Below are 14679 nucleotides of genomic sequence, written 5' to 3' on the forward strand. Positions count from 1 at the left end.
TAATATTTAAGTATTGTCTTTAAGGGACAGTGCAGAGTTTCAGAAGTGGGGTTGTGTGAAGCATCGGAGTAAATGAGTGGATTGTCCATCTTTGGTGGAGTGTTAGTGTCTCTGCTGGACAGTCCATGAAGTTGTGTCCTTGTCACTTTCCACTCAGCAGGAACTGGGATGTGAACTTCCTGTCTGCTTCTCCCCTTCTTCTTTGTGTCTGGTTGTTTGTTCTTTAGTTGTTCAGTTGTCTGCATCATATCAATGTCATCTTATCTTTCTGGAAAATATAAAGCACATTTCTGTGACATTCACTTTTATCTGGTGTTTTTAAATGTAGCTCATAGCACAGTCTTAGCTGATCTGTCAGATTGGTGCAACAAGCATCCCCAGTATATTACCAGTGATAAAGCGAACAGTGATGTGATATGTGATACAAAGATGTGTTGCATAAGCTCGCTATCATTGTGGCTCACACTAATTATATATTTTGAGGTTTAGATTGTTTCATACGGCTGCAACTTGGGCAGGTTGAGCTCTGGAGTCAGCATGACTGATGCTGCCTTACATACTGCTCACTCAACCTGACTATGCTCTCTGCAGTTCTGCCTTTAAGCGGTAGGTGTCGCTACAGTGGAAATCTGCTTATATCCAAGAGATAGAAGATGACAAATCAGAGATCTACTGAGATTGGCATTTTGACAAGTTGCTTTTGAACTTTCTGAAACATTTTGCAATAAATATTCCTTCTTCTTTTACATTCAGCTGAACGTTCATCTGTGAAAATTAATGTTCTTGCAGAGATTACCATCTTACCTTTTCTGATCAGCCATCCCCTTGGCGTGCAAAACATATCCATTAGCTCACTGGGATATTTGTTTATTCAAACATTTCATAAAATATTGTCTTCTGCAGGTAAAATACAGACAACTATTTCACAGAAGACGTCTTCAAAAATCTGAATTATTCTTTCATCTTTAAATCTTGCTTCAGAGCTGCTTGAGAAAGGCAGTAACACCTGAGTGGGCTACGTGGCTTTTGGTTGGAGCCGATGTATGTTAATGTTAATATATTATCCATACCGTGTTCTGTAGACGTTGCTGTCACATCTGAGTTTCAGGCACTTTTTCTGACTTTAATTATTAATCAGACATCCATTTTTCAAGGTGGTTGCAAAGCCTGTCACGACACATGAGCTTCCTTTTTTCTTTCAGCAGAATTTACATTTTACTGGCTACTGATTATGTTGGTGTCATTTATTTTAAAGTTTAAAAAAAAACTGGCTTGTATAAAGAATATTGTTGTCAGCACATTGCCAGCTCACAAATAACAGGCTCACCACAGAGCTTTTAAAATAGTCTTAATATAAACACGTTTGGAAGCATTATTTTCTAGACAAAAAAATGTAAATACGTTATTGTGATTTAATAAGACAATTTTATTCTTCAGATTGCTCGTTGAGCTCATTTATACCTTTTATCATATAGTCAGACTCTACAATACAGCAACAAACAAGACATCATACACATTGCTTAATGTTACAGATACATCTTACCCTGAAGAGACAAGCTGCACAGTACGAGGGTCTGCTCCGATTATAATCTCTTACTCTACACATCTGTGATGTAGCCCATTCAGATAGTCACAAATATACAGATAATCTTTTATTATGCCAATAAAAACAAGGTTTAATAATATAAAAAATGTAAATAAAACCTGATTGGCATGATGCTAACTCATGGCACAATGCTAATGGCTGACGTAGGAGCTCATAAAGTGCACTTCTGAGGCAGATTATTGCAAAAGTAAAATTAAATTATCGTACCAGGGTCAAATTAACATTTCTAAACATGAACTTTAACTGAGAGCCAGTCGCATAATGTCCACACACAAGCAAAAATAAATACAAGGTTAATTTCTCAAATCAGAGAAAAGGCTGAGAGGTGGAAAAAACACAAACAAGTTCTTGAACCAAGATTCTGGTTCTTGAACCAAGAACTTCTTTGTGTTTGTGGTAGTAAATCTGTAAGTACATTAATTTTATTCAGGACATGGACCTGCCTGCTTGTGATCTACAGTATTTGTGCTTAGTTTAAACCTTTCAGCTGTCCAGTGGTCAAATATGCATAATTTTACTTTTGCTGTTGATTTTAGTTGCTGAGAAACTTCAGAACCTGTTTGCAGAAGAATGAAACATTTTTCTTTTACTGTAAACATGAGAGTAAAGCCAGGAAATGGTTTGATAAGCACAAAGATGGATAAGAAGTTGAAACAGATTTTCATTTTCCATTTTTGTCCACTTATCCAGCATAGTGCCCCCTCATCATTTGGTACCCCCATTTCACACCCATATGCCATCCATCCTTCCACTCTCTAAATCCTCTGATATTATGCAGGGCTATATGGGGGTTCTTGCATGTCTCTAGTGGCCAATTTGCTCGAGGCGAGGTACTCCCTGCAGAAACAACCATGCACACACACACACACACGCGCACACACACACATTCACTCCTAGGAGTAAGTTAGATTGTCCACTTAACATAACATGTCGGTGGTAGGATGAAGAGAATCTATTCATGCATGTATCAGGAAATACAAAGTCCACACAGAAACTCTGGTGGCCCCTCCTCCTCCTTTCTGGGAGGCAACAGCGCTAAGTTATCACTCTTTATAGTGAAGCATGTTAGCAAACTGGAAGTAAAAATTCATACAAAATGGAAAAATCTCAGAGAGTCTAACTATGTTATTATCTAGAGAAATAATTTTGTATGAAATCTTTGTACAAAAAATAAAAATGAAAATTACCATAGAGCGAAATGACAGATGAGTATCCTGGCCAGCTGCCTTAGTAGCTGGATCACAGAAATAACAGATCCAGGACGGGAACAAAACCGTTTTTCTCCCTATCCTCTGCAGAGCTCGATGGCTCTTGTTGATGAAGAGGAGCAGCATTTCTTTTTCAGTTTAATGAAGTTCCTCTCCTTATGTTTAGGGTGGAGCCATGCCTTCAACTTGATGAAATTCATTTCAGCCACATGTGTCAGGCTCCTTATTATTTTCCAATCCACATCTCATGACTACAGGTGATGTCTTGAATGCAGACATACCAAAAAGTGAGGTTAGCCTTTTGGTTCAGCTGTTCAAAACAACAGACTGGAGGAAAGCCAAGCTTACTGCAGATGAAGCTCTGATGTGTCAAACCATCTCCTGCTCCTTCTCACTAAGACCTGATACCAAGATACCCGACCTGCTTCACTCAAAATAGACTCACTCCAGCCCAGAAAAACACCAAAATAAATCACTCTTGCTTTTAGCTGCTTCCAGAATGAAAACAGAAGTGTCCAGTCTTAGCATAATCAGTCTAAAGTAAATTAGTAAAATTGACTTGTTCAGGGATCCCTTACAGACAGCTCACTAAAAGCCACATAAAGAGCAAGAGTGACTTCATAAGTTTTTCAAAGAACCATGATGACTAAAATTTAAAAGTAGGCAGAATGAGTCAGTCAGTCTAAAAATCATTGGATATCATGTATTTCTATTAGGCAGAAGTAACAGCAAGGATTTGCCTGTTAGATCAATACCTAACAAATACATTTTAAATCAATTCAGTTCTATAATTAACCCAGTCCAGTTTTCATGGATGCAGTCCTGGTTTTAAACAGATATTAAAAATGCACAGATTGACTGTATTTAACAATTAGGCGACTTCTGATGGCAGCTGGTTGTGCTTGATTGTATTTAGGAGTTTTAAAATAAAGACAGGAGCACATTATTTAGATTGACTTTTGTCAAAAAGGTTGATGAAAACAGAATTATGTTGGTGTTCAGGTTGTAGTATGACAAAACATGGAACACTTCAAAGTATAGTAATGTCTTTGCAAGGCAGTGCAAAAGAAAAACAAAATATCACTGCAAATATTTTTTCCTTCTACTTTCAAAGCTGGCATCCAGTGGTCAATCAGCGAACTGCAGTTTTGGATATTTTCACCCTGATTGTGACCTTACAGTGATTCACCTTTAGTTTATGAATAGACTGATATCTTAATCAGAGGAAGAGATCTGTCATTTCCTCTGAAATAATATCAATTTATAATGATGAACTTCACCACTCTTTGTCTCTGTATGGTAAAACCAAGAACGGCATTCTTACAATCTTTGAATGTGTCTGAAAGTTAAAATCATGGCACCTTCGACTCTGACTTGCAACTGAAAATTATGATCTCCTCAATTTTACTACATTCTCAGCGGAGTAAGTGTTACTGCAACTTGAAACATTCATGCAACTCTAAAAAAAATTGCCCTGTGGTTGATTCACCTGGATTTGTTTGCGACTGGACTTGAAACCGCGTCTTCGTGGTAAAAGCTCCCAACCTGCATGACTGCCCAGACCACAGCAGATCTGGAGAAAGCATGGACTGTTTCCACATTTTCTCCCTTCTGCAAAGCCTCGACACTGCACAGTGATCCTCATTTGGACAAAATGATTGCAATCATTTAATATTTTGGACCAAAGCCACAAAAACTGTGCTTGCGAAAACAAAAGAAATGAACATGGTCCTCAGGTCTTCTCACCGTGGGGAGGGGACTGCTCTCTTTGAAAAAGCAGGGTCACACCCTTCCTGAAGCGGTGGTCCCTCACACTGTAGATGATGACATTACAGCAGCTGTTTCCTGTCAGAATCCAGAAGGCGAGAAAAGAAAAGTTGCACCACGTGTATCCCACCACATTTCCGAGCACAAACACCGCGATGGGAGAGAAGGATGCTGTGAAGGCAAATGTCAGTATGCCGATTGTCTTTGCAGCCTTAATGTCTGAGAATGATGGTCTGTGGGAGCATCCTCCTCCTCCCCCTCCGTCACTCAGACTCCCCTCTGAGAGCAGTTTGCGTTTTTGGGTGTATCGGCGGATGCTTGTGAAGGACACAATATTAACTGCTAATGTGCCACCCAGAAGTGTGAAGTCGAATGCTGGGAACAGCAGCAAAATGTTGGCGTCAGGCGGGAGCCGGCCTCCAAACAACAATGGGGCGTAGTTACACATGCGACTGCAGTCATTGTACTCCAAAGTGAAGTTGCTGCTGAAGATGAGAGGGGCGAGAGCCAACAGGAAGCTGGCTGCCCAGGACAGCAGGATGAGGAGCAGCGTTCGTCTTCTGGTCACCAGCACGTCTTTGTGGAGCGGCCACAGGATGGCCACGCTGCGCTCCAGGGTCATCAGGAAGATGGTGCTGATGGAGACAAAGGTGCATCCCGCAAACACGGGACCAATCAGCATGCAGGGCTGCCAGGGGCTCTCCATGTCGCTGAAGGATGCCGATGTACCACCCTGGTACCACAAGGGAGGAGCGCTGGTCACCATCAGAGAGATTTCAGTGAAAACAGAGAAAGGAACCACGACAACACCCACCATCATGTCTGCTATGGCCAGGGACACTGTCAACAAGATTAACAAAGAAAAAAAACAAGCAATATTTAGTTTAAATGTTTGAGAATCAGGCTTTTAATCACATCTGGTCAACTTTATCTGATGAGAAAAAAATAAATACAAGATAAAAATAAAAAAAACTACAAAGTTACCTTTCAAGTACCCTTGTGGTGTTCTCGACTGCCTAGTTTGCACAAAGACTGTCAGAGTAACCACATTTCCAACCACAATAGCAAACGCCAGGCTGACCATGAACGCCACGGCGAGGGTGCGGTTGAGCATCCCACAGCAGCAGAGGGTGCAGAGGGGTGGAAGTGAGCCATGTCCCGTCTGCGCAGCCGCAGTCAGGTTAAACGGACAGTCAGAGGTCACCAGGAGAGCTGCGGTGCCCACGGGAGTGCTGGTGTTGGGAAGCAGCTCAGTCATGGCCCAGAGTGGTAATAATCTCTGTGAAGTGTTGGCAGAAAACCGGCTCAGGAAACCATGATGTAAAGTGGTTGGCCTTCCTAGAAAAAAATAGCAGAAAAAAAAAAATCATAAAAAGGCATTTTCAGTCATTCATTTTTGGCTAGATTTTGATAATGTAATAATCATGTGGCAGTCGATTTTTGCTATGTGTTTTTCTTATTTATTTTTATACTTTCCACAAGACAAACTTTCAGATGAGTGCATGTAGAGATACTGACACCACATCTCCTTTGCTGAACCTGATCAAGTTCTTTGTAACGATTGTCCAAGGACACAAACTCTCCTCTTAACTTCAAACCAAACCTGTAAAATATAAATTAGTATTTCACCTATTGTGAAGTGCACACAGTGACTCCAATGTTTTCCCTCACTACTTTTCTCAGAACTGCACCTTCTCCTTTGACAAGGACACAAATATCATTTATATTTATCTGCTGTAAATGGCAAAGCACTTTCAGAATCTCTCAAAAAGCTTTTAGCAAGAAAACCAAAACTATAGGATTTTATTTGAAGGTGATATTTTGACAAGTTTCTTATTTGTTTTATGCATCAAAGCATTAGTCTGAGAAATCACTTCTTGACTGACAGATTTGACAATTGGAATTTTTTTCTTTTTCTTACATGAACTAGGGAGGTGACAAAATGTTCTGGCGGAAGACAGAAATAATAAAAAACAATAGGTCTCCTACTATGTTATATCTGGGTATGGACCATTTTCAAATTAAAAGCTTCAGTACACGTCTTTCCCTTCTTTGTACGATGGTGTATGGAAAAGCATGGGTTACACTGGCCTAACAAATTTGCTTCATGAAAGAGAATGAAGTGAATTTTGAGAAATATCATGTCCTGCCATATATTTAAAGTAAGTGTGTAACTTTTAAAGGTGTTCTGTTTTTATTCTTACATACACTGTGTGTGTGTTCATGTTTAGTGAGATTAATTGTTTGGGATTCACATTGTTCAGCTTTTCATCTTGTTTGATAGACCGATAGAACGACAGAAAAGGACTGACTTTAACCTATTCAACTGAATATGCTTAAGAACGAATATTTAAAATAATTTTTTTGAAGCCACTGTTGTGCTATTGTGAATTATAATCTAGTCTAGGGGTACCCCTTGGTTTTATTGTCTTTGTATTGTGGTTACTTGCTATTCCTTGACTCTAACACAGTTTGAGGCATCAATCCTGTCAGTGCCCAAACTCCAAGTTCAGGACCAAATGTCTTTCACAGCTGACAACTAAATACACGGGTCCTTCCATCATCTGTGCTGTTCAGTGGGCTGGAGAGCAGAAGGGTACACTCATCCACTCAAACACAGAGTAACAGGAACGGACATATTCAGACCAGGGCGAAAACCGAAGCAATGTTTGTGGATTGGCTTAGAGCAACTACCAAAGACTCAACTATTTAAAGAATTAGAGTTCAAACAATCACAGAAATATGCTCTTGCTACACCGTCATGCTGTTCTGTATTTCATGAAAATCCAGAGAACAGATAATATTTTATTATCTTCCACCAAAGCCTGTGTTCAGCCTGAATCTCACTTATAGATAATTGTCTTCAAGTTTGTGGGATAAAAGAAAAGAATGTGACAGAAAGCTGCATTATATGTTCGAGACAAAACTGGCTTCATATGAAGCATTGTGACAGCAGCACAGATACAAAAGAAAAAGAAAATCACCCAACAGTGAATTTCTTAGAACAAATCATTTTCATGCGAAATCGTTATCAAACACAGTGTATGTCAAACTTTGTGTGATTCCTGTGTCTGACAACAAAAAAGATATATTTATGCCTTAGTCAGAAGTCGTCCTAACATCTAAAGGAAGACTTTACTTATATTAGATGGTTTCCATTGTGTGTATTAATGCATTGTAAGCTATATTCTTTGTTTGAATTATTAAAAGAGACAATTGTGAATGTTTTTAGAGGGAATCTCAACTATTTGCAGAGTTTAGCTGCTGGCTAGTGGCTGTGACCCTTAACCCTGGAAAATCTTTTATAATAAAATATAAATTTTCATCTTTCATCACTTTAAAATCTACTAATAACTAAATATGGGCAGACAACCATCATTTATCTAGTCATTATGCATTCCCTTTGTACTATGAAGTTGTATTTTTTTAGTTCTCAGCAGGAAATGCATTTATGAATGAATGAATGAATGAATGAATGAATGAATGAATGAATGAATGAATGAATGAATGAATATACTTTATTAAGCCCAGAGGGAAATTAATATTTCAGTACATTCTGTCCAGATAGAAAGGTGCAGCCTTATTTGCCAAATGCTGTAGTGCTAAGCGCAGTAGAAGTGGAAACTATTTTCACCGTGTTATTAAATGTTCAAAAACTAAAGGAACATTTCCACAAATATTGTCCCTGTCCTGTGATATTTGTTGCATGTGTTTCCTCCTTCTCTTTCTGAATACTGCAAATAAAGAGCCACTCGTGCCACGAAAAACTTTATTTAAAAAATGTTTCCCTGTCAGACTTGCCACTTCTGAGCGTTCTTGATGTGCCTCTGACTGGTAACACAATTAAATGCCAGGTGCAAAAAGAATTATCTGCAAAAGGGCATACCGCACTCCATGAGCTTTTAAACTGAAGTTGTTGTTGTAACTACTGCCAGACCTTTACTGAAATCCAACCCTGCTGTTCCTTATACGATTGATGCACTCTATGAGCAATTCAACTGAGCTTGAGCTTTGTGCGTGATTTTTAAAAACAAACTCTAACGTTTTGTTTCTAATGTTAAAATAAGTGATATTAAAAAAGACCTGATTTTGTTTTTTAAGGAATCACGGCCTGTGAGTTTGCTTGCAGTTCAGTACATGTAGTCTGGAGTTTTGATCCAAACGTTCAGTATTTTTAACACATTGCTTCAAGTATCATCCTCTTTTGCTCCAAATTATTTTTAAACATGTTGTGAAGCAATAACATTATTATCAATCACAATTTAACAAGATTTCATGAACTAATTGATTTGTCTGTGTGTTAGTTTACTAAGTACATTCAATGTGAAAAATGTCATAAAAGAGCTTCTGGTCAGATTTTGATACTCCAAAGGAAACATTTTATCTCTAAATATTACGTTATGTTGCAAAGCAAAAGTAAAATGAATACATGTGTTTGTTTCCTGTTCTTGCTGTTGTTGTACACTCATATGTCTGCTTTCAGGATGCCCACTCTCGTTATGGTCTCAAAAAATGTGCACATCTCCTAGTGGCCTGTGTAGCTGCCTGAGGAGAGATTACACAGGACCCTCATGAAATCACTCACTGATTGCCCGATTGACTGATCCTATTTTCTGTGGTTCGATTTACTTCTCATCACAGTAGCATTCAGAGAAAGCAGCATGATATTCTCCAGCATTCAGAAAATACTCCTTCACTGGGTGTCCTACGTATATGGAGAAATCTATATACTGAACATGTTGTAAAAAAAAAAAAAATGCTCCATGCTCATGTTAAGGACGTGCACAGTAAAGACTTACCTGAATAAGAAATGCTCTTATTCTATTACATTTTCCTGCTTCACAGTTATTGCCACCCTGGGTGAATACGTGCGCTATACCTTTAAATAAATTAGGATTTTATTGTGGAAGCCCAAACTTACTTTGACTCATCTTCTGCACTGAGAGTTGGAGATTTGAATATTTTTTTAAGCCAATTCATCATTTATTAACATTAACAAACATCTCAATGCTATGTTTTCTTGTTGCTCAAGTTTTCAAGATTGATTAAGAAAATTAATCTATGTGTCAAACATAATAGGGTTTATTTCTAATGTGGGTTTATTTTAGATCTTTTTTTTTAGGGTGCTGAGAAAAGTTTTACCTGTAAATACTCTGTGGAAAGAATGGGATGTTTTGTTTGAAGCGCTCAATTTAGTTTCGTTGTATTTCCTGCATATGCGCTTAAAGACTTTCTAGTTTAGTTCAGAGAAAGAACAAACTGATTTTGACTTTTTGTTAAAATATTTTCTATTAAGAAAGAGGATGACGAGGGAATCAAGCAGTTTCTTTTATTCTCCTTGAACTGAGTTTTCCAACCATACCACTGAGCAAACACTGACGAGCAGCAACAGTGAAGAAACTCATCACGGCTAGGCCTTGAGAGAGCTGACTTTAAATACACAGAGAAAAAAAGAAACTTCTGAACTCGTGAAACGCGTGGAGTGGGTGGAAGGGGAAGGCCTTGTAGCTTGACGTCAAATCTATTTGAGTTTTTGACTGTGATTCATATTTCTGTGAAGGTGATATAATATCTAAGAATCATGCTACATTAAAAACATAATTTTAAAAAATCCCTTGTGAAAATAATGTATTTCAAATAGCAAACACTTTGTGGCTTATCTCTTCTCTTTTTGGGAATGCTTTCAGCAGTTTTAGGCTTTTTTCTCTATGAACATAATTTGTTTGCTTAAACGTATTACAGCTCATTAGAGTGGAGAAACAAAGAAAAGATAATTATTTGTGAGAGGAAAGACAATCAGCCTGATTTGGAGGTTTCTGCTGTTACCTTGAGTAAAGATGACAAGCGGAAGTCATCCCTGCGGCAGAACCTCAGGCGTGGTAACGCAAGGAGCTAACAGCAGAGGCAGAGCACACACACGCGCACCCACACACACGCACACACGCACAAGACATGCAGCTGTTAGAAAGATAAAGTCTTCACAACCAGTAGACAGACAGAGATTTAACTGCGCATGGCCTGAGAAATGCAGCATTAATCACAGCTTATGGTGACACAATTTAGTGAAAATGTCTAATAAGTGAAAGTTGTAGAGAGAAATATGTGTGCATGTGTTTAGCTGCATGTTGGCCGCACAGCATTCATTTAATGAACTTTTATTTTCAATAGTTTTATCCTAAACAAATGTATCTTAAAGAAATTCCCAAGCCCTCAGACCAAACACAACAATACAGAAATCGATTTTCAGCGTTGCACTTAAAGAATGCGAACAAATATTTGCTTTCTTCAAAGTGAGAGTGCTTGAATATCTGTTTTCCATGCATGCAGTGAATGACATTTGACAGGGCTTAGTCCCTGACTGATGGGTTCGGGCATTTGCAGGAGGACCTCCGGAGCCCGGTCAGGACTCTCCGGCCAGGTCGCCTACAAACACACAGAGGTCATGGGTAGTACTAAGCGTGCTGGACGGGTCTGCACTGAACCGCCTAAGGCTTTCTCTGATGCAGCATGCAGGCAGAATCTGGACTTTCTCCTCACATCTCGGCCTGTCATCCTGTCTGTACAGGTTCCCTTTGTGTTTGACAAGTGCACACAGACACAAAGAAGCTTTCATGTTTTTTTTTGTTTTGTGTCTGTCACCATATTATGGTCTTGCTTACATTTTTCACATCATTCCTGTGTTCACTGTTTAAATAAACAACGTTGACTCATATTTTTCTTTATTGCATGAATAATTCCTTTGTGCTTTCTATTAAAGCATGCAGGTTATATATTGTACATGTTGACATATAAAATTAATTGTTGCAAAAATACAAACACGCTCTAGATAATACTTTATTTCAAATCAGGCTGAATTACGTTCTGTTTACTTTTTAAACTATTAACTTCAACATAGTTCATTTGATGCAGAAAAGCCACCTAATGTTAATGTAAGAAAAACTAAGATCTTAAAAAATACATGACTGCATGTCTAAGAAAATAATGTACATTTACCAGATTTGCTTACAAACCTCATATAACATTATTTTTACCCATCTGTGTAAATACATCAAAGTGAAAATTAAACCACCAAAGTAAGTGGAATATGTCAAAATAATTCAATTTCTATGGTGAACAGTGTATTTTTGGAAACTAGCAGAAACAAAATAAATCAATTCTGATCATCTTTCTCTCTAAAATTGCATCTGAATTCTGGAAATATTAGCAAACCAACCAAAAATATACAATACTACTACTTGTTTCAAAGTGCACACAGTCGAAACCCTTACTGCTTCATCCACCAAGCATTGGGCATTGACAAAACTAAAATAAGCTTTTAATATTCAAACATTAACTTGCAGACTGCAGTTAAACTCCACTGATTAGAACTTAATTGACAGCTGAAATGAGTTAAATGAAAATGTTGTCACACTGGACATGTGCATGCCTCTTCCTCCCTCTCAGTGACTTCTGGTCTCTTCAACATGCTGGTAACGAACATCATCGCTGCGCCGTGTCGACGGCAGCGACACGACTCAACGGACTGACATTACACAAGACTGAACCCAGCAGTTTCATTTCAGTCTCAACACACGAGGTTTAGTTATTACTTTAGAGTGATTTTTATTGACTCTGAGCAATACAAACACAGTCAAAATGGGCTTTATTAAAACTTTAATTATTGATTCGAAACCTTATTTTAATTCATTGGATTATCACAATGTAGGTCGTTGTGATAAGCCAATTTATGTCTGCCTGTGCCAGCCGCAAACCAATCAAATCAATGCTTAGTACGGAATTATTTGGCATTTAAGCAATTCAGTATTCAAACAATCACTGGAGATAAATATGATTCTTGAACACAAATTACAAAACACACAACATGATGCAACAGATAGTAAATTAATCTAACTGGATCATCTTACCAGCATTTCCACTGCCTTCGACCGTGGAGCGTTTGTGCAGACAAAGGTGCATAAAAGGAAACACAATCCAGGTTTAAAGTGTTGACTTGGTGGAAGTTAAATCCAGCATGAAGCTCTCCGGTAGCAGGAGGAAGAGCAGCTCTGCTCCTCGTGGTTCTTTCTCCACAGGAGCGTAAAGCCTCTCAGACACTCCAGCTCTCTGCTTCTGTAATCCAGCCTCTCCCATCCCCCTCCTCCACCTCTCTCTCCTGCTTCTGAGTCCTCCAACCACGGCTTTCCTCTCTCCTCCTCACCCACCTTCTCATCATGCACACACACACACACACACACACACACACACACACACACACACACACGCACACACTTCCCTAGAGCTTCAAGGTAAAGTCCACAGTTGTGTTTTGCTCTTCTTTCTCTCTCTTTCCTCTCACATTTGCCCTGTGATGTGCATCCCTCCGCTTTCATCTCCTCCACTCCAAAACACCTGTCATGTTTAGTGTCTTTGAGGCTTGAACTCTACTTTTATCGTCGCTGCAAACCTCATTGTGTAGCTCACTCTTCCCTCAGCTCGAATGCTTTTTGTCCGCAAGTATGTTTAGGGGAAGACTTCCTTTCTTTGCTGCACACTTTTATTTTTATCCACGTGTTCAAACTGTGTAAAATTAATAACAGAAACTGCAACTATTGAGAGTTGACTGTTTTAATAACATCTCTTCTTTGGGCATTTGTCCAGCTCTTCTGGGCTTTGTTAGTGTCCACAGCGTCCACATCCGTCCTCTGTGTTATTACCTCAGCGATAACTGTGCTCCCATGAGATCCTGCCTTTAAAAACAACTGGAAAAAACTGGACATCAGATCCAAAGACTCCAGTGCCACACAGAAGCAGAAAGTCAAAGTTTCAGCAGGGTTGTTCGAAAGCTGAAGAAGTAATTATGTGGCCAAAGTGAAGCAACATACAGCAATGTCCATCCGGAACCGTGTTATGTAACCTCAATCCTCAAGCGTTTTTGCAAACCTGCCAAATAAACAACCATAGGACACGTCCCCTTGCCGTAGAATAAGGGTCATACTGTATGTCTGATTCTGCTTTCCGACAAGAACCGACCTGGCCTCTTTTTGGAGACACATCAAAGGACAGAAGCTTGTTATTGTACATCATGGTTGGTGGCACATTTCAGGAACATGCTGCAAAAACAGCTCTTTTAAAAGTCATACCAGGAATAATTTAATACAAAACAGGAAACATTCAGCTGAATAAATTTCATTTGAAGCCCTGGGGTTTATAATGCCTGTGAGTCTGGTCAAATTAAACTAATGTTACATTACACACCAAAACAGAGACCTATACATAGTGATATGTCTTTTTTTTTTCATGCGTGCACTTTGGGTTATGTTTTAGTTTGTACCTTTAGTGTGCCTCCGTTAAAATAGAAAGTCACAATGTAAAGATTGTCTTTATATGCATGATTTTTACCCGGTAAAATAGCCAACCTGTAAATATAATATGCATCAAAGTAAAGAAGCTGTCTTGTACAGATCATCTGAATATTTGGTGTATCAACAAATGTCCAACTTGTGTCTGTGAACTTGATTCCAATATTTGTCAGAGCAAAATGCTGCACTAATCAGAGATTTGTCAGAATTAAAAGCCTTGAATTTGCTTCCACTTCGCAATTATCCACTGCTGTGTGTTGGTTTTATCTTGTAAAACAAATATATCTAGTTTTAGGATTTTGTTTGAGAAAATGTAAAAATAAATAAATGGATAAAAATCAAGGGCTTTAAGTACTTTTGCGGGCAGTTCTGCACATTATGCATGGTTTTCTGCCTTTTATGCACATGAATCATTTTTTGCTTTATTTTGAAGAGGTGAGTAAATGAAATATCTACAAACTACAGTAGCTATCATGTGGAATTTAAGGAGTGGAAAAACTCCTTAAATTCAGGAGTTAAATACATTTATGGCGTCACATGATGTCTGAACCACCTGAAACAACATGGACTGTAAACTCAAGATTTCTAAAAGGCGTGAGTAAATTTCTAGCTGAAGAGCTCCTGTATGAAATCAGACTGGGAATGTTTTTGCCTCAGGTCAGCCATGGCTGTAATGTTTAACACCGCCAGAATGAAATGACTTCATTTGAGAAGAGCGCCTGTTTTATTTTATTTTTTTTCTCGTTACCAAGTCATGAGC

The 14679-nt window shown here is 38.6% G+C and overlaps 1 protein-coding gene across 2 annotated transcripts; it reads right to left on the reverse strand.

Moving 5' to 3' along the window:
• Positions 1–1411: 1411 nt before the first annotated feature.
• Positions 1412–12627, reverse strand: LOC106946100 (trace amine-associated receptor 13c). Of its 2 annotated transcripts, XM_015030230.1 has the most exons (4): positions 12486–12627; positions 10408–10473; positions 5566–5919; positions 1412–5421 (listed from the first exon to the last, which is right to left on the reverse strand). In XM_015030230.1, the coding sequence occupies exons 3-4, from the start codon at positions 5837–5839 to the stop codon at positions 4547–4549; spliced, it is 1149 nt and encodes a 382-aa protein (XP_014885716.1). In that variant the 5' UTR covers positions 5840–5919; positions 10408–10473; positions 12486–12627; the 3' UTR covers positions 1412–4546. The 2 variants fall into 2 exon arrangements, with proteins under 2 accessions (XP_014885716.1, XP_014885715.1); XM_015030229.1 differs by lacking the exon at positions 10408–10473.
• Between the last annotated feature and the right edge of the window lie 2052 nt (positions 12628–14679).

This window comes from Poecilia latipinna, unplaced genomic scaffold (genome assembly GCF_001443285.1).
Source record: "Poecilia latipinna isolate Pla-1442-1.1 unplaced genomic scaffold, P_latipinna-1.0 Scaffold176, whole genome shotgun sequence".
Lineage (NCBI taxonomy): Eukaryota > Metazoa > Chordata > Actinopteri > Cyprinodontiformes > Poeciliidae > Poecilia > Poecilia latipinna.